General features: G+C 36.2%; 2 protein-coding genes across 3 annotated transcripts; both read left to right on the top strand.

Annotated features, from left to right (window-relative positions):
• The first annotated feature begins 1,600 nt into the window (after positions 1-1,600).
• zap70 (zeta chain of T cell receptor associated protein kinase 70) lies at positions 1,601-16,280 on the top strand. 2 transcript variants are annotated; one of them, XM_084390212.1, is made up of 13 exons: positions 1,601-1,816; positions 5,330-5,774; positions 7,032-7,192; positions 7,863-8,001; positions 8,961-9,045; positions 9,222-9,238; positions 9,337-9,376; positions 12,598-12,790; positions 12,878-13,084; positions 13,712-13,904; positions 14,476-14,616; positions 14,703-14,815; positions 15,666-16,280. In XM_084390212.1, exons 2-13 carry the CDS (start codon positions 5,373-5,375, stop codon positions 15,781-15,783), a joined length of 1,809 nt encoding a protein of 602 aa, XP_084246338.1. In that variant the 5' UTR covers positions 1,601-1,816; positions 5,330-5,372; the 3' UTR covers positions 15,784-16,280. The 2 variants fall into 2 exon arrangements, with proteins under 2 accessions (XP_084246338.1, XP_084246339.1); XM_084390213.1 differs by lacking the exon at positions 1,601-1,816 and having other exon boundaries at positions 5,053-5,774.
• Positions 16,281-16,571: 291 nt separating this feature from the next.
• On the top strand, positions 16,572-22,407 carry mob3a (MOB kinase activator 3A). Its single transcript, XM_084390228.1, has 4 exons — positions 16,572-16,880; positions 17,991-18,472; positions 20,923-21,125; positions 22,046-22,407. The coding sequence occupies exons 2-4, from the start codon at positions 18,055-18,057 to the stop codon at positions 22,073-22,075; spliced, it is 651 nt and encodes a 216-aa protein (XP_084246354.1). The 5' UTR covers positions 16,572-16,880; positions 17,991-18,054; the 3' UTR covers positions 22,076-22,407.
• The last annotated feature ends 2,753 nt before the right edge of the window (positions 22,408-25,160 follow it).

The raw sequence follows: 25,160 nt of genomic DNA, 5'->3' as shown, positions 1-25,160 counted from the left end.
AGTGTTTACTAAAATCGGCATGACATCATTAATGATAAACACTGCAATATTCTATAAAAAAAATTAGAATTGTCAATTTTCCATTTCTATGGGGGTGTATAAACAAACTTGTGTGGCTATCCAATCCAATTAAACAATAGAACCTGCCGATTTATTATCAGATGATACCAGTTCTATTAATAGATTTTATTTTTTTTAATAGCCTATTCACCAGTAGGCCTACGGTCGCTAATCGAATTATGATTCAAACGCGAAATACTTTCTTACTTCAATTTTTTTTTGTTCTATAAATCCCTTATATTTATAACAGAGACATAATTTATAGGAGATGGGATGTGATCATCTACATAATTTCTTGTTGAACTGATGGTGTTACAACAAACACTTACCGTTCTCTAAAACATCTGTAAATCGTTCGAAAACTCAATTAACAGAACCGTAGCAGAACAAACGTAAAACGCCGCGCGGGGACTTCTGGGAACCATTCGAATCTTTTTGAATAGTTTCTAAAATGAACCGTCCGAACGAATCGATTCTTTATAATGAATCAGACTTCCCAATGCAACAACGTTCATTTGCAGGAAGACAGACGCTGAACGCTGGGAGGAGCCATCGCTAAAGAACAATCGCGCTCTGTGAGTCGCACTGTTATATTCGCTTTGATGAGCTCGTGCTCAGAGGAGGCCGCCTCGACTCGATCACCTGTTGGATATCGTATACACCCCCCTCCCCCTCCAAACAGAGCCGGATACCACATGCACATTCGTCAACAGTTATGTATACCCTCAGAGGAAAACGCGATTCCTTTACCCTGAAGAACATATATTCTGTTCAGTTTTGGATCTAGGAGACCCCAAGGCTTTTTTAATCTAAAAAAAGTGTCAGGTTGATACTTAACGACTTATTTGAAATCGTGTGAAAACTGATTAAAACAATTTTAATTTCTAAAACACTAAAAAGGGTTCTGCTTGTTGTCTTCAAGACTCTAGGTTAAATACATCAGTAAAGACAGTGGTTTCACATGGTAAGATTGTCATTGTGTTTTTGCTGTGGTCCAACTGACCCCAAACAGAAACAGATTTAAGAAATTTTAACATTTATATTTTTATTATAATACACTTTGAACATTAGGAGTCTCTGAGAACCCAAACATAAATATAGTAAAACAGACTCAACAGAACATGAGGATTAAATTATCTTCTGATTCTGTTTTTTTTTATACACACTATTCTATTCTGTTCTATTTTATTATTTTTATGTGTACGACAATAAAATCATGTAATGATATATTTGTTCAAGAGAGTTTTCACTGTGCATTGCTCCAAATAATTGTCTCAAATGCCTTAATGGGTCCCTAAACCAACTGAATAAAAAATAAATGAACCAATTTTTTGTTTTAGGCATTAGTTTGCAGCACAGCTTTTCTAAGCATTCAGCGGTTGCATCCAAAGACTTGGGTGAGAAAGTAAGTTACAGTTTTTGAGAAGCCTGAAGGGAATACAAATTTGAGTGATTCGAGCAGCCCACACAGTTCACCTGTGTTCACAGAAACACACAGACCCATACGCACACATAAGCGCACACGTTTTCTCTCAAGCTCACACACACATACACACTAAAACTTGGCAAGCATAGAAGCCATCTAGCGTACAAGCCAGATCAGAGAGCTTCATCACTTCGGCAGACTAAATACATTTGTTATAACTCCTTCACCAGTTCATCCGTGCCGTGTCTCCTCTCTCTCTCTCTCTTTCTCTCTCTCTCTCTCTCTCTTTCTTTCTATCCCTCTCTTCCTGGATTTCAGCTACAGACCACGGTGAGTGTTTAATAAGATTATTCTGGCTTTTTTTGGCTCTGTCTGCCAGAGACCGTCTGTTCTTATCTTATCCCGAGGCAAATTCCCAACCTTTCAAGGTCGATCAAAATGTCAGACGTGTAACATGTGCAAATGAGGAGAGATGTTAGCAAACGAATGTTCGGCAGAGGTCAAATACCGTACAGACACATAACCATTGCATTAAATTAAGATTGTAGATATCAGCTTAATTTGTAACATCTTGCTGGCACATATGTATGCATGTTAAGCAACACTTTTGAGAGCTGTCTGAGCAGATGTGGCGTGTTGTAAAGCATGTTCTTAACACGGAAAAGTCAAGTGTGCAATTTTCGAAACCTTATCTTTAAGCTGTGCAGTCTACAGCTATTTTTTAAATATTGTATTTTTTATGATAAAGCACTGCCAAAGTTTGAGTTTTTAAAATACAGGGTAGAATTATTATTATTAATAGTGTAATGCCATTTTTTGAGTTTTTGAATGCCAGCATGGATGCAGTTTTTTATCCATTTGGAAATATGATATGCTTATGGTCAGTGTTTTCTAAGTTCAGGTCATTAAGTGAATTCTTAAAAAATTACATGAGGTTTAGCCAGAAGGGTAATATGTCAATTTGCAAACATAAAATTGCATCACTTGCACTGCAAAGTAGCAGAGAATTTATCTGTGGCTTCAGAGACGAAGATACAATATTTGTTGAGCTGCTGAACAGGTGCAAAAGATCTGCAGATTTTCACCCCAGATGATGTTAATTGGTTTTAACCAAATGTGCAATTGTAATTTCCGAGTACAGACCATCATTAAACAAATATAAAATGTTATATATATATATATATACATGAATATATATTTGTGTGTGTGGTTTTGATAATTAGATATTACTAACACATTGTCCCATTATTTGAATTATTTTGCACAACTTGTGTCATAGCACAAAACAGGTAACACTTCTTTTAATTCAGCTTGTTTGAAACTAGTGTTTACCAGACTTCATTATTTTACCATAAAACGTTATACGCAGTATGTGGAGCACTGAATCACAATGGTTTCACTGCTGTGAGTTTGGTGGCAAGAATCCAGACTGTTTCACTGCCCAAATGCCCATGATATTTCAGTGGTCCTGTGAGACCATCTAAATATGGGCACAAAATCATGCAAAGTTGGACAAGAAAAAGTGTAATAAAAAAAAACACAAAGTGAGCAGTCTTGAATGGGGCAGGGGTCAAATAGCCTTTTACGTATAGGAAAAAGAAAGTTTTGCTTTCCATTGTAGGCTACTTGGCCTTTTTGAATAAAGTTCGTTTCCATTCAAGGCAGTTGAGTTTGGGTTTATGGACATAAACATTGTGAATATTTTGGGCGTCATTAAGCAACGTAGTTCAGATTCTTGTGTTCAGAACATGGAAAATCTGTAAATGCGATGAAACATTTGTTAGGGCATTTTATTGAACTCAATCAAAAGAGCTGTAACAACTCAGTTTTCTTAGCTTTAAATTCATCTTCAAATTCTTCATGTACTTCTAAACAACCTTAAAAATGAACGTATGCCTCAACACCTTGATCTTATTTTCGTCTTGAATAATTTTCAAAGACGCTCATTTTCAAAGCTCCTTTTATAGATTAACAAGACAGCGAACACCCATCTCTGATGTTTGCTTGTTTCTAAATGCATCTGTGAGACATTTTGTTCGCAATGAAAAAATTCACGCAATACGGAAGAGAAGATTTTTCGATGAGGTTCAGCCGCAATATCGTCACCCACTTTTCACACCGGAAAATAATGTTTAGACAAACAAATTATTAAGTTCCATTACACTTTCCGCTGAACATTGACAAATTTATCTTGAAGTTACATCTTTGACTGCTGAAAATACAAATTCAGACTAGTAGGCTTACTAATAGTAGGCCTAAGTAAGCCTACTTTCCCAGTATTATATACAGTTTTTGTGTGTGTGTGTGTGTGTGTGTGTGTGTGTGTGTGTGTTCTAAAATGGTTTTAATTTAAATATAATTTATATAGCTTGAAAAGTTAAAATGTATATACATTTTATAGTTAATATAATTTTGGAATATGCTTGTACTGTATATAATTGATAAATATATACATATGTATTAATATAATGAATCCTCTGTAGGGTCACAGGGATGTTGGAGCCTAACTGAAATATTTAAATAATAATATACATATATATGTAGTGTGTGTGTGTGTGTGTGTGTGTGTGTGTGTGTGTGTGTGTGTGTGTGTGTGTGTGTGTGTGTGTGTGTGTGCGCTAAAGTGTATGTAGTTTAAAAAAATTCAATCCAACGAAGCAGCTAACCAATACCTTATAATTTACTTTTTAATCATATTGTATAAATCCTTCATGGTGCGCTATATATTCAGGGGTAACATAAATAATAATAGTAAACAATTGCAACATCACACCTACATTAAGTTCCAGATGTAAAATGGAAAAGGATCAAATTGCCTCATTAGACTCATGTCTCCTCTCAGACAGTGCACTGTCCCCCAGTGTCTTTGCTGTGGCCTGTGGTGGTTTAAGACAATGTCTGTGTGTGTGTGTGTGTGTGGCTGCGGCAGGGTCTTTCTCTGTGTTTTAACTGTTATAGCACTTACAGGGAGTAAGTGTGGGCAGCTCTGTGTCCAGGAAGCTGTGGTTTAAATCAAAGCTAGGGTCCTCCATTTGTTGTCACTTCAGGTGATTCCACCTCAGAGCATGTTCAAACTAGACATTCTGAGATAATTTGCATAAAATTATGGAATCTAAAGTGTGAGGTGCAGAGAAAAGCAGTTGGGATTTTTTTTGTGTGTGTGTTTTTGTGCAGTTTTGACTTTTGGTGAAAACATGATGCATACATGTTTCATTATTGACCTCCTACTCTCCTACACAGCATTAGCATTCAGCCACTGGAAAATGTTCATCACTACATAAAGAATCCATTATAGACACTTGGTGCCACATTTGCATCTTTTTGCCTTTTTTGGTATTTTTTAAGCAGCTGCTTCATTTTCTTTCACTTCCCGAGATGTTTCAATATAGCATGTGTCTGTTGACAAGCTTAGGAACATTCTTGAAGCATCAGCACCTGCACAGGGTGGAGGGTTGTCATATAAGAGTGGCGGGGGCGGGGAAGGATATGTCTGAGTTTCCTGTTGTGGTGATTCGATCCGAATGCGAGACTTTGCCGGTTGCAAAGCAACACTTAAAGCACCAACCACACCAACTTTTACTTTGTCTTATTAACTATATGTTCCTCTACACACCAATAATTTGATCACACAGGCCCATCAAATGCAAATTTTCATGTTCAAGTCATAAAAAGAGGGAAGCTGAGAAAAGAGGGAGAGATGCGTTCAGACGGGGAACATCCTCCCACATCCCACATCAGCAAAAACACATGCTCACAACAGTTTGCCCCATTTTGTTGAACTTATCAGCCGCTTCAATCTGTCTCGCTCTCTGTCTTTCTCTGTCAAAACTTCATTTTCCGCAGCTTCTGATCTAGTGAGGCTCTTCGACCCCTCGCCGTCTCCATCATGACCGACCCTGCCGCGGACCTCCCGTTCTTCTATGGCAGCATCAGTCGCTCGGAGGCCGAGGAACACCTGAAACTGGCTGGCATGGGAGACGGCATCTTTCTCCTGCGCCAGTGTCTCCGCAGCTTGGGTGGCTATGTCCTGTCCTTGGTCTGGAACCTTGAGTTCTACCATTACTCCATAGAGAAACAGCTGAATGGCACGTACTGCATCTCGGGTGGGAAGCCTCACTGCGGGCCTGCTGAGCTCTGTGAGTACTACAGCAAAGACCCAGATGGGCTCGTGTGTACCTTGAGGAAACCCTGCCTGCGATCAAGCGAAACGGTAATCAAGACGGGCGTCTTTGACAGCCTGAGGGACAATATGCTCAGGGAATATGTGCGCCACACCTGGAACCTGGAGGTAAGGGTTTCAAAACAGGTTTGATTCTGATTCGTTGACCCACAAAGTGTTGATTAATATTTGGTAATTGCACGACTATGAAATAGTAGGGGTGTAGCGATACCCTCCCTCGTGTCACGATTCGATACATATCATGATACTGAAAATTTGGAATTTCATTGGGGTGAAATGAATAGGCTTGGACTTGGTGCTGACAACCCAAAGCACAATGGTGACACCACAATAAAAAATGTCATGATTCTGAAGCTGATGTGATTTAAATATGTTTAAATAACGTAGGCCATTTTTTACTGGTAACATAAGACATTTGGCATAATCAGGACCCTCAAATATTCCCCCATTGCATTATTATACATTATATTCAACATGATGTATTGTAGTTTAATGTAGTAATGACACTCAATTTTTCTCACACTATCCACGATACATATTGTTGCATTTTTGTATTGCGATACATTGTGACGGGATATGTTGTTACACCCCTATGAAATAGTACGGTTACATATCACTCTTCAGTGTTGTATGTTTTTAGCAAAACACATAATCAGGGACATATGGAAATAGTTCAACACAGAACAAAAACATAATAAACTTGAAAAATGTTCTGATCCACACAAATGATACAGCCTTATACATGAAGTAAGGTATAGTTTATAAAAAAATTATAATAATTATAATAATAATTGTGTCGTCGTTTCCTTTTCTGCGGAACAAAGAAGATATTTTGAAGAATGATTAAAAAAACACTGAATCATTTCTCAAACTACATGAGGGTGAATAAATGACGACATAATTTTAATTTTAATCAAAGTTAAAGTGGAATAATTGACTCTAAACCTTAAAATTCTTGTAACTTAAAATTGACGCGTAACAGCTACTCAGCTTTACATTGTGGCCGAAATACATTTGCACATATTTTTGATTATCCTTTAAATAAGCATGCATTTAATTTCTTTATAGTTAACCGTATAATGGAGTGCTTAAAACTACATTTGCACAGAGACACTTGCAGAAATTGTCTTGCGTGCCGTGCACATGAAAAGAGGTCTCAGGGTTTTTTCCTGCAAATGACACTTTAGATGCAGCGCTGTCCAATTCCCCTTATCCAAATGTGTTTTACTCCCTTTTTTAATCCATTTTATGGTTTCTTAAAAAAAGAGGCATTCTTACTGTCACGCTCCAACGGTGAGGAAGGAAACACTTGTGCATGCTAGCAGATTTTTAATGACTTTTAACTTTTTATGTTACCTTTTTTAGGGGGAGGCCATGGAGCAAGCCATCATAAGCCAGGCCCCACAGCTAGAAAAACTGATTGCCACCACAGCGCATGAGAAAATGCCCTGGTTCCACGGCAAGATCCCTCGGCAGGAGGGTGAGAGACTACTGTACTCAGGTTCTCAGCCGGATGGAAAGTTCCTGTGAGTGAAGAGCTTGGTTCATCAGACGTGACAGTCTAAAGTTTTCCAGCAGCATTAGTGGAAAGGTCATGATGACACATGGGCTGCTTTTAGATGCAAATGAGATGAACAGTATTGTTTGTAGCAAAGATAGAGCTGGGTCTTCAGTGGTGTCGTGAGTAAATTCAGTGCATGGATGATTACAATGCGGTATTTACTCATCTACATTGCCTCAAAAAGCTTCCTCTGCATCATGGCCTGCATAAACTGCTAAACTCAGAAAGATAGTCAGTAGGATTGGTCAAGATCACATATTTAGTCCTGTAACATAATTTAGGCCAATCAGCAAGCACATCGGAATGCAAATATGTGACCTCCCAGCTATAGGAACGTTCGCAGAACTTTGGCTAACGCTCTGGCAAGGTTCTCTCAACGTTATGAATACATTTCGAACGTTCGATCAGGGAACATTCAAAAGTAAAGTTTCCATAGTGTTTGCAAAATGATGAAATGGAATGTTCCCTTAACAGTCATATAACCCAGAACAAAAAGCTTTTAAAACATTTTTTTTTAAACTAGACGTTTTGAACGTGCAGGGAACATAACTTAATGGAAACGTTAGCAAAACATTCTTAGAATATGGTTTTGTTAGCTGGGCTGTGATTTCTAATTTTCTAAATCTGTTTTCTAGAGTTCGAGAGAGAGAAGAATTTGGGACCTATGCGCTGTCAGTCACTTACGGAAAAACTGTATACCATTATCAGATCTTACACGACAAATCAGGGAAATACGCGATGCCAGAAGGAACTAAATTTGACACTGTGTGGCAGGTATGCTTTACCCATCAAAGAGTCTGTCATCTCATTTTACATAAAAAAAAAATACTCTTCTATGCTTTCACGATGTCTTCTATACTCTCACGGTGTCTTCTATACTCTCACGGTGTCTTCTATACTCTCACGGTGTCTTCTATACTCTCACGGTGTCTTCTATACTCTCACGGTGTCTTCTATACTCTCACGGTGTCTTCTATACTCTCACGATGTCTTCTATACTCTCACGATGTCTTCTATACTCTCACGGTGTCTTCTATACTCTCACGGTGTCTTCTATACTCTCAATGTCTTCTATACTCTCACGGTGTCTTCTATACTCTCAATGTCTTCTATACTCTCAATGTCTTCTATACTCTCACGGTGTCTTCTATACTCTCACGATGTCTTCTATACTCTCACGGTGTCTTCTATACTCTCAATGTCTTCTATACTCTCACGATGTCTTCTATACTCTCACAATGTCGCCAGACGAAACTGCTTTTACAAAATTACATTTAACATTTTTCTAATTGAATTAATTTAGTTCCATTAACATTTTAAAATGCCTTTTGACATAGATGTTTATGTTTTGTACAAAAGCTAAAAGCTACGGGTTTTTTTTTTGTACATACTGTGGTGTTTGGCCAAAATAAAGACAAAGTAAATTTAAAGAACTTAAAGATTAATTGAATTGAAAAAAGTATTGCACAAAAAATATTTAAAAAAATATATAAAAAATATTTTAATTTATAAAATATATTAATTATATTAATTTGTAATCTGGTCGAAAAAAAAAAAAAAACTAAAACATTTAATTTATGACCATGTTAAAATTTTGATATACAAAGATTTCTACATAATCACATAACCCATAAACCTTTTTGTATTATTTTATTATTGTAGTTGTCATTCATGTTTTTTTTTCGTTGTTTTTTTATTGTTTTTTCTTATAATCATATTCCTCTGGAGGGCAGCTGGTTGAATATTTAAAGATGAAGCCTGATGGTCTTGTGACTGTACTAAGAGAACCGTGTGTCAACCAAAGCAATGCACCAGCAAGTATGAACTTCTATTCATCATAGAATTGTGATTTATGTAAAACATATATCTCCCAAAACTGCAAAATACTGTTACACATATGCATATGCATATGAACAGGTATCAGTTCTTTAGCTATAAGAAATATGCGTGAGTGAAAATAGCTAAGATTCTTTCTTCTTTTTTTTTACTTTTAGCTCTTGTAAATGCTCCGGTAAGTATAGCTGACAGAACACATCTATTTTTTGAACACATCTAATTATATAATGCATGTGGTAAATTGTTTTCTGGGTTTCTGTTTGTGTGTTGCAGAGGAGGCCGAGAGGTAATGGATACACACCGCCCCCTATGGGTATGTTTATAGTTGTACAAAATATAAAAGTTTAAACAATCCAACAGCAGTGATAAAATCAACAAATATGCCTATAAATTTATGTCAAAAAACAGTCCAAGTCTCAGAGTCACAGAGCTGTCTTAGTGATAAATCCATAATCTTTTGGCTATTACTGCTAAACCATTTGGAATTGGACCACAGTTTTGCAACAACAAGGATAAATGGCTTAATGCAGCCTAAAATATTTACTACAGAGCTGCTTGCATTAATCATGTGTTTCCGTTGGAATTTCTATGGGTTTTTAGAATGCTGGTTTTCCATTTATGAGTAAAATAAGGTCTGTGTTAACAAAACCTAAAGAGACATTCCCACAATAATACCTCAAATGTGAATTTTTAAACCGTTGTGCGCTTAAAAAGTCTTAATTTGCCAACATGTTGCTACTTAAGAACTACAACTACTATAAGGATGTTTATGAGGCTGAAAACGGTTGTAGGATGAAGCACCTTATTAGCAAAAAAATTAGCGTTAAATTACAGCAAATAACCATTTCACAAAATTACATGCAAAAAAACGTAAAAATACAGAATTGACTATACAGGTCAAATTAATTAAATTACAGTATATTTCTGTTGATAATGGCTTATTAAACCGTGGAAAAACAGATAAATTATGTCAAATTACATTAAAAAGAACATTTAACTTCCCGGTTAAACTGTAAATTTAGGGTTTTATAAAGTTATTTTATAATAATGCTGTCTATCTACAGTAATTTTCTTTTAATATATAGTTTTTCTGTGTAAAATAACTATGAAGTTATGTATAAAAATGCAATAAGTACATAAATTCAAATATTTTATTTTTACAGATCCGATTTCAATTTGGATCTTTGACCAATCTCTAATTAAGTACTTAATAATAGTACATTTCTGTTAAATTAACTAAATTTACAAGTACAGAATACCTGCACATTTACAGTATTAGTCATTAAACATAAACACTGAACATCAAGATACGTGAATGATATGAAATACAAGCTTAGTATATAATTTAGAACATGTAAAAATATCCACATTACAAGGCAATTGCTGTATACCTTTTTACTCTAATATAACTTATTATTTTATACATTTACAATTATATTTTATCCAAAGTGACTTACCAATTAAGAGAACAATAGAAGCAACAAGTGCAGTGACAAGTCCCAGTTAGTCTAGCACGGTACACATAGCAAGGTTTTTTATTTGTTTTTATTAAAACAAAGATTTAGTATTATTGGTTCAAGTGTTTACGAAAAAGATGGATCTTTAGTAGTTTCTTGAAAATGTATTGAGTTGGGCAGGTCATTCCACCAGCAGGGAACAGTCCAGGGAAAGGTCAGTGAAAGTAATTTTGTGTCTCTTTGGGAAGACGCCACCACAAGGCGCCGTTCACTTGCAGAACACAAGCTTCTGGAGGACACATAGATCTGAAGCAGTGAGTATAGGTCTGGATCAGTTGCAGAGGTTTGACTGATGCTGGAAGAGCTGCCAAGAGAGCATTACAATAGTCCAGTCTGGATAGAACAAGAGTTAGACAAGGAGTTGTGTAGCTCCAATAGGAAGGGCCGGATCTTTCTGATGTTGCATAAGGCAAATCAGCAGGATCACAGCAAGGATGGTTTGGCTGAAACCATAAGCAGTTCTGTCTTGGCAAGGTTGAGTTGAAGGTGAAGGTCATTTATCCAGCAAGAATTTTCCATCAGGTAGGCTGAGATGCGAGCTGCTACCGTCAGATCATCTGGCTGGAATGAAAGGTAGAGATATGTGTCATTAAGATAGTAGTGATAGGAAAAGCCATGTTTCTAAATGACAGAGCCTAGTTACAAAAAAAACAATAGATGGGTGGAATCTTGTTTGCCATGATCATCTGCTTTCCACATGACCTGAAATCATAAAAAAAAAAAAAAAGAATTTTAAAACTCAGTATTACATTTACACATGTCAGAATATTATGTTCCACTGGGACAATGCAAAACCTCAACTGACTATGATCTGGAAGCTGAGCAGGAAAGGCTAACAGTGATGTTTTGAGCTGCCATGTGATTTTAGCTACATTTATAGAAAGTAAATGTAGCCTATATGATTTACTGTGACTTAGCAAGCATCAGTAACTGTCCGTTTAACAGCCGAAAAAGGCTGCCTATGATGACCCCCAGGCCATCCAAAATGTAGATAAGTTAATTTCTTCATCAGAACACAAACATTCTATCAATTTTTATTTTATAAGCCTAATATATGCACCTATATGCATTCTATAGCTAGTGCTACGTGTTGAATATGCCAGAATATGCGATTCATCATGTTGTGCTCATATTCTAATCTAGTCTCATGTGCTTTCCTGTATCATTATCACCAAGTAGGCTACAGTAGTTTACTGAATTTGATTTCTTAACGGACTTGATAGAGTTAGCCACGTTAACCCTTACGAAAATTAACCATGGTTTAACTACAAAGAAAACAACAACAACAACAACAAAAACCTTGGTAGACCTATTTGTAGTAAAACTGTGGTTATTTAAAATTACCCGACAGATCAGCTAACCGTTGTTGGCGAGACGAAACAATGGAAAAGTAATGGCGGCTAATTTGAATCTGAGTCATCGCGCGCACAAGCACACACAAAGCCCTGATTGTGCAGCAACGCACATTTGGAAAAATAGGCCTATTCATAAAATATACATGAAATTAGGGGAGAATAAAACAATGAAATGATGATCAAAATGAGCATCTATTTGCAAGACAAGATTAAAACACTATACAATAAATAATATTTCAATACAGGCCTACTGTGTAGCCTACTGTATGTACAAATACTATTATTTAATCTAAAAAAAAACTCACTTTAACCCCCACATGCTTAATGATCTTCAAGGAAAACACTTGAATGACTGCTGATTTCTTCAGTTATACATTTTTTTCTTTGTTTTCTAATTTCACAGAAAGAATCTGTAAAATATTACTTAATATTTTATGTAAAATTTGTAACAATGTAAAATTGATGTAAAACCAAAATACAAGCAATTACCTCTAAATTTAATTGCAAATATCTGTAAAATAACAGGCATTTCACTGTATGATGACAAAACGGTAAAAAAAAAATACAGATGATTACCTGTAAAATTACACTTTTTTTTAACAGTGTAGTTTAAAGCAAATGTATGATAGCATGCTAATAACATCTGCTGTATTGTTGTCCAGTGCCTTTTGGATCCGATTCTTCACGTCCATCTTTGCCTATGGACCATGATGCATTCACCAGTCCTTATGATGATCCAAATGAATGCAAGAAGAAGACCCTGTTCATCAAGAGAGACAAGCTCATGGTCGACGAGGTGGAGCTTGGTTCGGGCAACTTCGGCTGTGTCAAGAAAGGTGTCTTCAAAATGGAAAGGTAAGTACCAAGGGTGAAAAGCATACAAATGTGTGACAGTTTAATTTTTATAAAATCTTACCTAAGTTGTTTCCTTCTCCTGTGTAGCAAACAGATTGATGTGGCAATTAAAGTGTTGAAGAACGAGAATGAAAAATCAGTAAAGGATGAAATGATGCGAGAGGCCCATATTATGCATCAGCTGAGTGACCCGTTCATCGTGCGCATGATTGGACTCTGTGAGGCCGAAGCGCTCATGTTGGTGATGGAGATGGCCCCCGGTGGCCCGCTCAACAAGTTTCTCTCTGCCAAGAAGTGAGTTCATCAGAATAAAACATTTATAAATTACTCTTTATATGTGTGTTATTAATATATAGTCGAAGAATGTAGAAATGGTTTTCTATAGAGTCTGTTATGTATTAAAACATAATACTGTATGAATAAAATTTTATTTAGTGTATGAAATTTAGATTTTTATAAATAGTGACCATAAACTATAATAAATATAATAAAAAGGTAATTTATTTGTGTTTTTATATATTGATATTTTTATTTATAGTTTGATATTTATATGTAATTTTATATTATGTAAATGTAATATATATATGTGTGTGTGTGTGTGTGTGTGTGTATTAGATTATATATTATTGTATGTTTTATTTTTTATATAATTTCATTTATATTTTCATATTTGAAAAAACTGTGATTTTATAAATTTATAAAAGCCTAATATAAATTGATTGTGAATTGAATTGATGTGAATTGATTTAGTAGTGATTTGTGCTCCGCTTAGTGTTAAAGTGTGAAAGCTCTAATCTGAATTATGGAAGCAAATAGCCAATCAGAAAGTCATAAATTAAAACCTTGTTCTGACTAAATCAGAAAATACCCGAGGTGCTCAATAACATCAATTTACACTGATACTCTTTTTGTTCCTTTCAGGGACCAGATCACTACGGAAAACATCGTGATGTTAATGCATCAGGTCTCAATGGGGATGAAGTATTTAGAAGGAAGGAACTTTGTGCACAGAGACCTGGCTGCACGTAATGTGCTATTGGTCAACCAGCAATATGCCAAAATCAGTGACTTCGGCCTCTCAAAGGCACTGGGTGCAGATGACAACTATTACAAGGTGGGCTGTTCTCAGATGTTCTGCAGGAGAAACACAATTACATTTTAATTATAGTAAATTGTGTTTCTATATAACACTTTGTAAACACTGTTTTAGGTACTTATTGTGGTCTTGGAGAAATGTAATCTTTTCTAAACATTTGTAAATCTTCTATATTGTACTGTCAATATACTAACAATAGGACCAGTTCCTTGTTCCTGTTGCATGACTAGTCACATGACCATCAGTGGCCCATTACAGAAATATAGGCCCGGTTTCACAGACAGGATTTAGATTAAGCCAGGATTAGGCCTTAGTTCAATTAGGACATTTAAGTAGCTTTTATAAACGTGCCTTAGAACAGAACATTACTGGTGTGCATCTTGAGACAAAACAATGGCACTGACATATTTAAAGATATGTCAGTGCAAGTTGCTTTCAGTTAAATCATGCATTTTAGTCTGGGACTAGACTTAAGCCTTGTCTGTAAAACCGGGGGGGATAATGTCTAACAAGTTGGATGCTACCTATGATGGTGCAGGTCCAAGGTTAAAAGAATAGTCATTCAAAGTATGATTTTGTATGTGTATAGGCCCGTACAGGTGGAAAATGGCCTCTGAAGTGGTATGCGCCAGAGTGCATTCATTTTCACAAGTTTTCCAGCAAAAGTGATGTTTGGAGCTTTGGCATTACGATGTGGGAGGCCTTCTCCTTTGGAGGGAAGCCTTATAAGGTAAATATTTACACTGTCACATTACTTACAACCAACTTAAATGAGTTGCTCGTGTGACTTTTCATCCATTTATTTTCCCCATGAAGAAAATGAAAGGCCCAGAAGTAATGAGTTTTCTTGAAAGTGGTAGCCGTATGGATTGCCCAGCTGGATGTCCTGAGACCATGTATGAACTGATGAAAGAATGCTGGACATACAAGTAAGTATAATCTAATGCCATCAAGTTTCTTACTTTAGCTATGTTTCCGTCCAAAGTTGTGACAAAACTTATGCGCAAAATTAGAATATTGCATAAAACATTTGCAGATAAAGCAGCGTTTCCATCTCATGTGTTCAAGAGAACAACATCATCACTTCCAGGGAAATTGGCACAAAATATCTGTAAAAAAAAAGGAAGTGCTGCGATCGGGGAAAGCCACTGTGACTCTGTTTTTCTACATCATAAATGACTAGCGTCTCAGAGTGCGCAGACGACACGCAATATACCCTTTCATGTTATCCTGCGTTCGGATGCCTGGTGTTTGGGAACGCAATCATGTGAGACACTTCTGGCAGGTCATTATGCTAAATTATTCTGATGAAAGACTTTGGCTCAGGCATTTCAGAATGATCAAGCCAACATTTGAGATGCTGTGCAATGAAATTGATTCACTTGTTAGACTTGTTATCCAGTTACATCCACTGTTGAGGCAAAGTCACGTGTGATTTATTTATTTATTATTTTTGCACATTGAGGGATTTATTTGGGAAATGTGTTTCCATCGTAGTTTATGCGCATGTATTATCGGAATTTGTTTTTATCTGTCTCAATTGAGTGCGTATGTTTTTTATGCAGATTTTTTTTAATTTATGCACGTCTTGGCGTTCCCATACAGCGTTTTTATTTATTTATATTATATCCCAAAATGCACATAAAAATAGGTGGGTGGAAACATAGCTATTGACATTATAAACTACTAGTCATACTTGTCTGTTTGCTTGTGTGTGGATGAGGGACTGAAGCAAATATGAATAACTTCTGAATGACGTCTGACTTTTGTCTTCTGCAGGCATGAAGAACGGCCAGGCTTTGTCAAAGTGGAGGAGAAGATGAGAACTTTCTATTACTCCATTTCCAAAAAGATACCGGATTACATGAAAACAGAGAATGGAAAGCCTCCTAAGTGATCAGAGGAGCAAATGGAAACATTTCAAACCAGGAGAGAATGAAAACATCGGAAAAACTGTTTTAAAATATGTTACTGTAACATTATGTCTATCAAACTATCTGACTGAGCAATGCAAGTCATCTTTTTTTTATTATTATTATTAGCTTGTCACTATCAGTGCTCATGATACTACTTTTCAGCCAGTGCCTTTTTACTATTTAAATATGATATATAATAGTTGGTTATCAAAAGAAATCAAAAATCAAATCAAAAGTGTTTCAGTTAATGCAATCAGATGGATGTATTTTCTCCATACATTAACACTTTCAAGATGAAAGTATGCTACATATTTACTCAAACTTTATGGTCTTGTTCTCTTTGTTAAATATTCTGTGATTGTATGTTTCCTGCCATTCCTTTTGTTTAAGAATATATATGTTCTCAAACTTTTGTATTTTAATTCATTTTGTAACAGTTCTTGAGTTTTCAAACTTGCAATAAACTGCACATGCCTCATTACTTCTCCCTGACACCTTTGTTTATAAATAATTTACTTGGTAACACTTTATTTTACAGTGACCTTGTTACATATCATGTACTTAACATAGTAATAACTTACATGCAACTAACTCTCAACCAAACACTAATCCTACCCTAACCCTAATTAATATTACTCAGTACTTAAATATAATTACACTGTAACAATGAGAGTGTTAAAATAAAGTTTAACCATTTAGTTTAATGTGAATTTAAAAGGCTGCTTTTTAACTTTTAAGCTATAAATATCTCCAACACATGAAATGTTTTGATGTTAGTGTGTAACCATAGTGAATTCAATACACTTCCTTCATGTTCAGTGGCAGACAGAAGAGGCTCTACTGATGTTTCAATAGAGGAAGTGTACTTTGCTCAGCAGGGAGGGGCTTGTGGTTTCCTTAGAAAGTGTGGACTTAATAATTGTTACAGTGCGAAGGCCACGTTCCTTTTAACTCTATAACAATTGCAAATACAATGTGATTACAATAACGAAGAACGTTCTTGAAAAACGAACAAAATAGAGGGCGGTGTAAAAAGGCGCTTCACATCAAAGCGGAACAAGAAAGGCGCTTGCTCGCGGTAAGTTTGCTTCAACTTCACTGTACGCTTCGAAGACATTCGCTTTACAAAATCGTTTTTTAAATACGGTTTGGGTATTTAATTCGCGCTTTTTACAAAGGTTATTTTGTTATCGTACTTATGTGTTTCCATGAAAGTTAAATTTTTGTGATTATCACTCCCGGTCACGCCATTAAAAACGACATCGTCATACGGAATTAGCGTGTAGACAGACGAGAGTCTCGCGCAACATGTTGTTTCGCTTTTTGTGTGCGTTACTGGGATCCATTCATTAAGAAACATGTACAAATTCACATGTTTACAATATTTAAGTTGTGTGTGTGTGTGTGTGTCATTAATCAACATACTATAGATATTAGCCTATAGAAGATGCTGGAATCCCCCTGCCCTGGCCAATAAATGCCACCCATGGTGCCCTACAGGAAATTACTCAGAAATTCATAATATTCTAAATATAATTCCTGTGTATACAACCTGTTCAGTGACCAACATTTCTTTAACATGCAGATATGATATATTGTATTGTTTGTTCATCATGTTAATCTGAGAAAATCTGTTTTCTGTTTCTCACTACATTTTACCACTTGATGTTGATGGAAGAACAGCAAGCAAATTGGAATTAATCCTTGAGTTTGAGAAAAGAATCATGTAAGAAATGCATGAAAGAATGCAAGTATAAAAATGTTGATTCAAAGACTTAAGTTATTTCAGTGTCAGAGCCGAAAGAAAATCACAAGTTCTCTTTTTATGTGTTGTTTTGTTCCCACCTGGAAATATTAGAGGAGGTCTTGAAAAAATCATGAAAATTAAGAAAATCCTCTTAAAATATATATATTTATCTTGTTTAGCGTTAAATAATATAAACATAAAATATTGACTAGAAACTGCTCTTTATGTGTGCAGTGTTATGAAATCTTGTTCTCATCATAAAATGAAATCATTATCCAAAAGGTCTGGGAACCCGGGAGCGGACAAAGTTTGACCTAGTTTTATTTTCTCTCCCTTTTTCGCATTCAGCATCCGTCCTCCCTCAGAGTACAATCGCTGATTACCGAGAAGCCTCCACACAATATTGTCATTGTTTATCCATCCTTTAATTTGTCATTTCAGGCACCCCTGCTATCAAAAGGCTCATTTTAAACGCATCACACAACAATCCCGTCCTCCGGCAACCATGTCCATGGCCCTAAAACAAGTCTTCAACAAGGACAGGACATTCCGGCCCAAGCGCAAGTTTGAGCCTGGAACGCAGCGTTTTGAGTTGCACAAGAAAGCACAGGCGTCTCTTAATGCCGGCCTGGACCTGAAGCAAGCGGTGCAGCTGCCGCATGGCGAAGACCTCAACGATTGGGTGGCCGTTCACGTGGTAGACTTCTTTAACCGCATCAACCTCATCTACGGCACAATCAATGACTCCTGCACAGACCAGACCTGCCCCATTATGTCCGGCGGGCCAAAGTACGAGTACCGCTGGCAGGACGAACAGAAGTACAAGAAGCCCACCGCTCTCCCAGCACCCAAATACATGAGCCTGCTAATGGACTGGATTGAAGTCCAGATCAACAATGAACATATCTTCCCCACTAATGTTGGTAAGGACCACATGATCCAAAACACTTTGTTGTTGACCAACATTTCCTTAATTTGTTGGATGCGTTTAGTTTTTAATCAAGTTAAAAGTCCAAAGTATACTTCAGTTTTTATGTGTATGCAAGGGTACATAGTGCGCGTGATGCAAATTTCGTCACCAGAAACAGTTTTTTGTAACCACGTGTACAGACACCCAGTTTTTGTAACCATACGTACTTTGTATGCACAGGTCACACATTACAATTGAATTGAAATTCCGGAGACTGCAACAGCAACATATGCCCGTATTGACAAGCGCTTGTGTAAGGGGGTTATAAGATAGTCGCAACTTTAGTTTCAAAGAATACAAAAACATTTTTATCTGTCATAACTTCTGGAGAAAAATAGCGCAGACACTGGACAAAGATGAAACTTTCTAGAGCGCATGTGCCGACCGCCTGCATTCGCGCACATTATCAAACGGAGTATACTTTGAAAGGCTACGTGTTCGAGTGTATGCATACGCGTAAAAAAACGGAAGTGTTCTTTGGGCTTTGCAAAAGTGTTACCAAACAGTCTTTATTAAACTAACAACGGAACGCTTAGGAAATCACAGGAGCTGAATGTTAACACAACCACACAACATTGACAATATTGGACACTGAACAGAAAGAACTCAAGGCTTAGGGACTGTTTACACGACACCGTTTTCAACTAAAAACTTTCGGCCATTAATTTACATGACAATGGCTTTTTGTGGGCGTGAAAATGCAAACCTTTGAAAACGGGTTTCAAAGTGCAAGTTTTTGAAAAAGATACCGTTTTCTTCTCCGTGTTAACTACAAAAACGAATTCGTGAAAATGGTGATGTCATGCGCATGCATATTACATGTTCAGTCTATAGGCGCGTAGTGTTTCTTTACAAAGTGACTGCCAACTACTGGCCTGGCATGAATAATACAGTGTTTTCGTGGATCCGTGTGAGCAGGGATCGTTTTCACAACATTGGTGTATATGCAAAAAAAACGCAAAGGAAAAACGTTTCTGTTTTTAGTACATCATTGTCGTGTAAACGTACCTTAAGATTGCTGACAGTTTCCATTAAGTCTACTGGTAACTTACAGTTTTCTTCATTGTAGATTGAATATCAATATTGCTAGATTACTAACATTAAGGTTTGGGGTTCGAGTTAGTTTGCTTAGAAGGAGTGAATTAATTCATTATTAGTCCAAAATGTATTTTGACACCAGAGTCACACTTTAAAATGTATGAGATACATTGCTCATATAGCAAAGTATGAAACAAAATGGTATCTGCAAACAAATTATCCAGGACATTTTCTTAGAACGTTTTGGAGTCATTTTTACACTTTTAACCAACTGACAATTTTAGTAAATATACAATATGAAATCAGTTCAGAAGTTTGACACCCAGAAAGTGTCTTTTGTTAGTATGTCAATTGGTTTATAATTGAAAACTTTATTTTGTGAAATATTTTGCTTGAAACATTGCTCATTATTCTTTAAAATAAATGCCACTTGATTTGACATTTTGCAACGCAATAACATTCAAACTTTGTAAAATGTAGCTTAAATGCCCAAAATACTGTACCTTTTGAGGTTTATATATATATATATACATACATATCATTTATTTATTTATTTATTGTCCTCTAAACCTTTGTAGGTCATCAGAGTGAGCTATGCAGAAGACATTTGAAGATAATTCTAGTATGGCACGGCCATCATATAGGTCATCATACAAGTATAACATGTTGACCATTTGAAGCAGCATTTAAGACATTAATAAACTATGAATCAAGATGTAGTTTGTCAAACATGCAGAAACCTTCGGGATGGTCAGGTGCAGTGTTTGACCTCCCTGGCTTTGTCTCATTATCTCCAACCTGCCATCTGACATCTGTGGTGCCTTTCAAATGGGGTCATACAATTTACAGTGGGATATAAATAGACTAAGTCTGCATATGGACCAGATTCTTAGAATGCAATGAGACGGTTGCAAAATCAGTTATGTATAAGGACATGGTTGTCTGCATACAGCCCAGATCGCAGGACTCTATTAATAAATGGTGCTGTGGAAATATGATTCATCATATCACGTGTCCCAGATAAGAAACGTATAATGTGAGGACGTGCAGATGAGAAAATAAAGTTTTAAAGTGAAAATGAAAATGAGTTTTCACTCATTCAGAGATACGAGACCCCTCTGATGATATCAGCAGACTCGATGGCATTTTTATCTTTAAGTTCTGGGTACACAAAAAGTATGTAATGCAACATAATGATGTTAAAATAATGATGCTGCCATCGGATATGACGGATATTTGAAAAGTATTAACACTCTGTTAACAATGTTTCGTTTTTGAAATTCTCGCTCTTGAGAAACACGTAGGTTATTCATGCTCTTTGTGGTTTATTTTCATTTTCGTGTTTTTTTTGTTTGTTTTTTTTAGGTACACCATTTCCTAAGACCTTCATGCAGGTAGCGAAGAAGATCTTGTCTCGTTTGTTCCGGGTATTCGTCCATGTCTACATCCACCACTTTGACCGCGTGAGCCAGATGGGAGCAGAGGCCCACGTGAACACCTGTTACAAACATTTCTATAACTTTGTTACTGAATTCAACCTCATAGACCACAAAGAGCTGGAACCTCTGGTAAGCATACATGTTAAAGAGAACAACAGTCAAAAAGCGCTTCTTTTTTTTTTTTTATCTGCAGCAAAATGCATATATTATATTAAATTCATTTTATATTACATTATATGTGCATTAAATTGCTATAGGAAAACATTACATAAAATTGCATCTGCAGTAAAATGCTACAGAAAAACAGTATATGATATTTTATCTGCAGAGAATGCTACAGGAAAACATTATTATATAATATATTTTTATCTGCAGTAAAATGCTACAGGAAAACATTTATTATATCATATTATTTAATATTATATGCCTGTCTATGTGTGGGTTTATAAACGTGTCAAAGTGAGTTCCCATAACCTCTTGAGAGCAGAAAGCGAGAAACAAAGAGCGACAGATACAGAAACAAGCGCTAATGCTTCATCTCATGATTAGTAGATAACAAGGCCATTTTGTAATGGCTTTGCTAATTGGTAGGGCCACACTAGGACAGAATGAGTCAGCAGGTTTGATATTCCAGCCTGTATCATTTTTTCATCACAGGCAGAAAACCCCTTCCTTCTATAGCTGCAACAGTTCATTCTCTCAGTTGTCACAGCTGAATTGGTGATGTGGGATCAGGTGACACCCACAGGTCCTATTACTGACATCAGGAGCTCAGTCACTTTGCAAATTTCCAAAGTTTTTGCATCTGTATATATAAACAAGGAAAGATGATCTTTATGTATTTCACAATAAAAACATAACATTTATATCTATAAATAAATAAGAAAGTAAAAGTCATGATAATTTAATATCAGAGGCAGGTTCTTTTTATTAGACAAAGCTTTTTGAATGCAGAGATGTGGTAGGTGCCTGAACATAATGTGATGCTTGAAACTTGTGGTTTGGTGATGGTTTATGTCATGCTAATGCAGTGCTATTTCCCCCAACAGAAGGAAATGACGTCACGGATGTGCCACTGAAAAGAGAGCGGACTTTTACATTCCAGTCAGATCAGGACCACGCAAATTTACGATTTAAAAGCAGACAAACTTTCAAAGACTTTATTTTTTATACACTTTTAAAGTACTGTAATAATCTATTTAGAGAGAGACATGTACATCTCTCTGTATTCTCATGTTTAGGCATATGGAGAGTATTTTTTATTAGAAATCAGTATTATCAGATATTTTTGTTTTTCCAAATTTGTTCTGAATCATTCCTTTTGTTCTGTTGAACTGTTATAATCTTTAACATGCAGATTATATTTGACTATTTATGTATGTGGTTGAGATATTAAACCCACTTCCTCTTGTCTGTGTATGTCATTGTTCTGTTCTTGGTTTTTGGTCATGTTCTCATCGCTAATTCTGACTAAAAACTTGATGAAATAGTACGACTTAATGTTTGACTACTACAACAAAAATGATATATATATATATTTTTAGTACATAATCCCGTTTTATTTCACCACCTGCTATGTGTGGATTTTTATTTTTTTTATATATAATTTCTCTGTGTCTGACTTAAATGAAAGATAATCCTGTTTCTCCAGCTCACTGTCTTTTCTGATGGTTTTGTCTCAGTCTCATTTACTCAGCCTTCTAATGATCTTCACAATCAAATCCATTAAATGAGATAGCAGTTAAAGGTAGACAGAAATAATTGTGCTTTTAGGCTGCTGCTCCATGTACGTGCAGGGCAACACACATTTGTTTCTGTCCACTAGATGGCAATGAAGGCACATCACAACATGAGACCTAGATGATGAAATGTTGTATTGAGTTAGATCACTGACTAGGTCCGCAATTTGGTAATGCAACTGGTTTTCATTATTAAACAATGCTCTTTTATAACTGTGCTTTCTTTAGCGTTTTAACTATGACTAATCAGCGATTTTATTTTATTTTTATTGTAAAGAGTATTAAGTATTTTTGTTTTATAGAGTATTTTAGTTTCATAGAGTATTAAGTTTATAGAGGTATTTGTTTTGTTGTGGAGTAGCCTACATGCTGAATAAGTGCTGAGTTGCACGTTTAGGAGAAATAATTATTCAGCCTCGGTTTGTTTGGATGATGAAATCGTTAACTGTAATCGCGCTCCACCCTTGCCTTAAACACCACCTCTGTCGCAATCTTTCTTCCGTCTGCCAGAAGAAGCCAGATTTTTCCAGTAGTCTCTGCATTATAATGAGTAGGCGTGTCTTAGTGTCATCCAACACTGACGTTGAACGGTATGACAACAAGGTCATGTTTGTTATGTTCCCATTCTCAAAGCCAAGTTAATATATACAGATTCAAACCCATTCAGAAAGCTAAAAGGGTGTACTTTGCCATGGTCTTTTCTTATAGGTATAATAAGCGTTTTCATGCACAGTTGCACACCGTTACTAAATGTAGCTTCCAACTATTCTACAGAAAAACAACTACTGAAAGCTATTGTTTCGACAAAGTATGTAGGCCTACACTAAAATATATTGCTGTTAATTCGTTTTTTAACTATAAATATAAAAAAATAATAAGTTGTGTAATTTTTATAATACATGTTTATTAGGATTTTTACAGCACCATTTTAGTTTTTCTATGCTGTACACACTGTGGTAGCCTAGTACCACGGTGATTTTAGATGGAGATACCATAATACTTTGATGTAATGCCGTGACTAAATACCATACATTAAATAATGTCCAAAAAGGAATCGATGCGTCCTAAGCATTTCCGTTTGGCTGATTCAAAAGAGTGATTCATTCACGATACGGACATCCCTCTGTAAAACAATGTAGCTGCACAAAAGCTGTATGCATATGGATACACGCACAATAAATGTTTTCTTTTCTAAATGTAGTTGTTGGAAAGAGTTACAAATGTCATGGTTAGGTTAGTGAGTTGCATCAGGCTAAGCATACGTCTGCTGCTCCGTTGCAGTGATAAACAGATCCGCACAATGACAGGCGTTTTCTTTCGTTTTCAGCAATAAAACAAAAACTCCTGGCCGTGTGTTACGTGTTATTATGTCCAGTAGGGGTTCAGCGAAAAAATCGGAATGTACCAGAAGAACTAGAGTGACGTGTAAAAAGGGGAAATGACACGTCAATGGGCGGAGTTTTGACCCTATGTTCCTAGAGTGCTGATACGTGCAGGACGAGATAATAACGCGAGCGCGCGCTGCAATCACGCATTGGCAGTTTCAAGCTGATTCAATACAGGGAAATGTTGCATAGTATATTATATACGTTGTATCCTGGTATTCTAATATGCTATTTTATACTGTTAACTAGACTACTGTAACCCAAGGACTCTTCATATACTAAAATAATTCTCTGAATAAATGTTATACAGTTATAATGTTGTGGAAAAATCGAGTTTATAGTCAACACATCAGTATGCACAGCGAAAATATCCTTAGATATTACTACATGTACTACATGTTTTAAATGATAAAGATAAAATAAAATGTAAAATGTTCTTTTGGAAACTTCTTTTGTATCCAATGATATTTTCTGGGATGGACAAAATTCTTTATTTAGGAGGAAAGAGGAAGTCTGTGTTTCCCCCCACTGTGTTTTCTGTGCTCGTCTGTCTTTCCTTCACTCGTCTGTCTATCCTTCTGCAAACACACAAGCTCTCACTTTCACACTCCACTGTCATCATACACACAAACACCTATCTTTCTCACTTTCTCCCCCAAAGAGGGCCCTCCTCACTTTTCCTCCTCATAAAAATATCACATGTTCCTGCACTGTACATTCAAATGCAGATAAACAGTGCAATCATCTCTCATACAGAATAAGCAGACAATACACTTCCTAACACACCCATAAAACCTCACCAATCAGATTCCACCCTCACAAACACTCTTTGAGCTGTACATGTGTGTGCTGCTGTTATTGACTCTGTTATGCATTCCCGCCCAATGGAGTGTTAGAATACCATTTGGACCCTTTTACGAAGGCCACATTCTGTTAACCCAGAGTACCCCCTACTCCTCCCTCTATCACATGGCTTGTTTTCAACATAACTTGGCATTTCATCATGTGCTTCTTTCCTCCCGAGCCCTGCACTGAACTTT

The sequence above is a fragment of the Rutilus rutilus genome (assembly GCF_951802725.1).
Source record: "Rutilus rutilus genome assembly, chromosome: 19".
Taxonomy (NCBI): domain Eukaryota; kingdom Metazoa; phylum Chordata; class Actinopteri; order Cypriniformes; family Leuciscidae; genus Rutilus; species Rutilus rutilus.
Note: the sequence above shows the minus strand (reverse complement) of the source record. Positions and strands in the feature narration are given on the sequence as shown.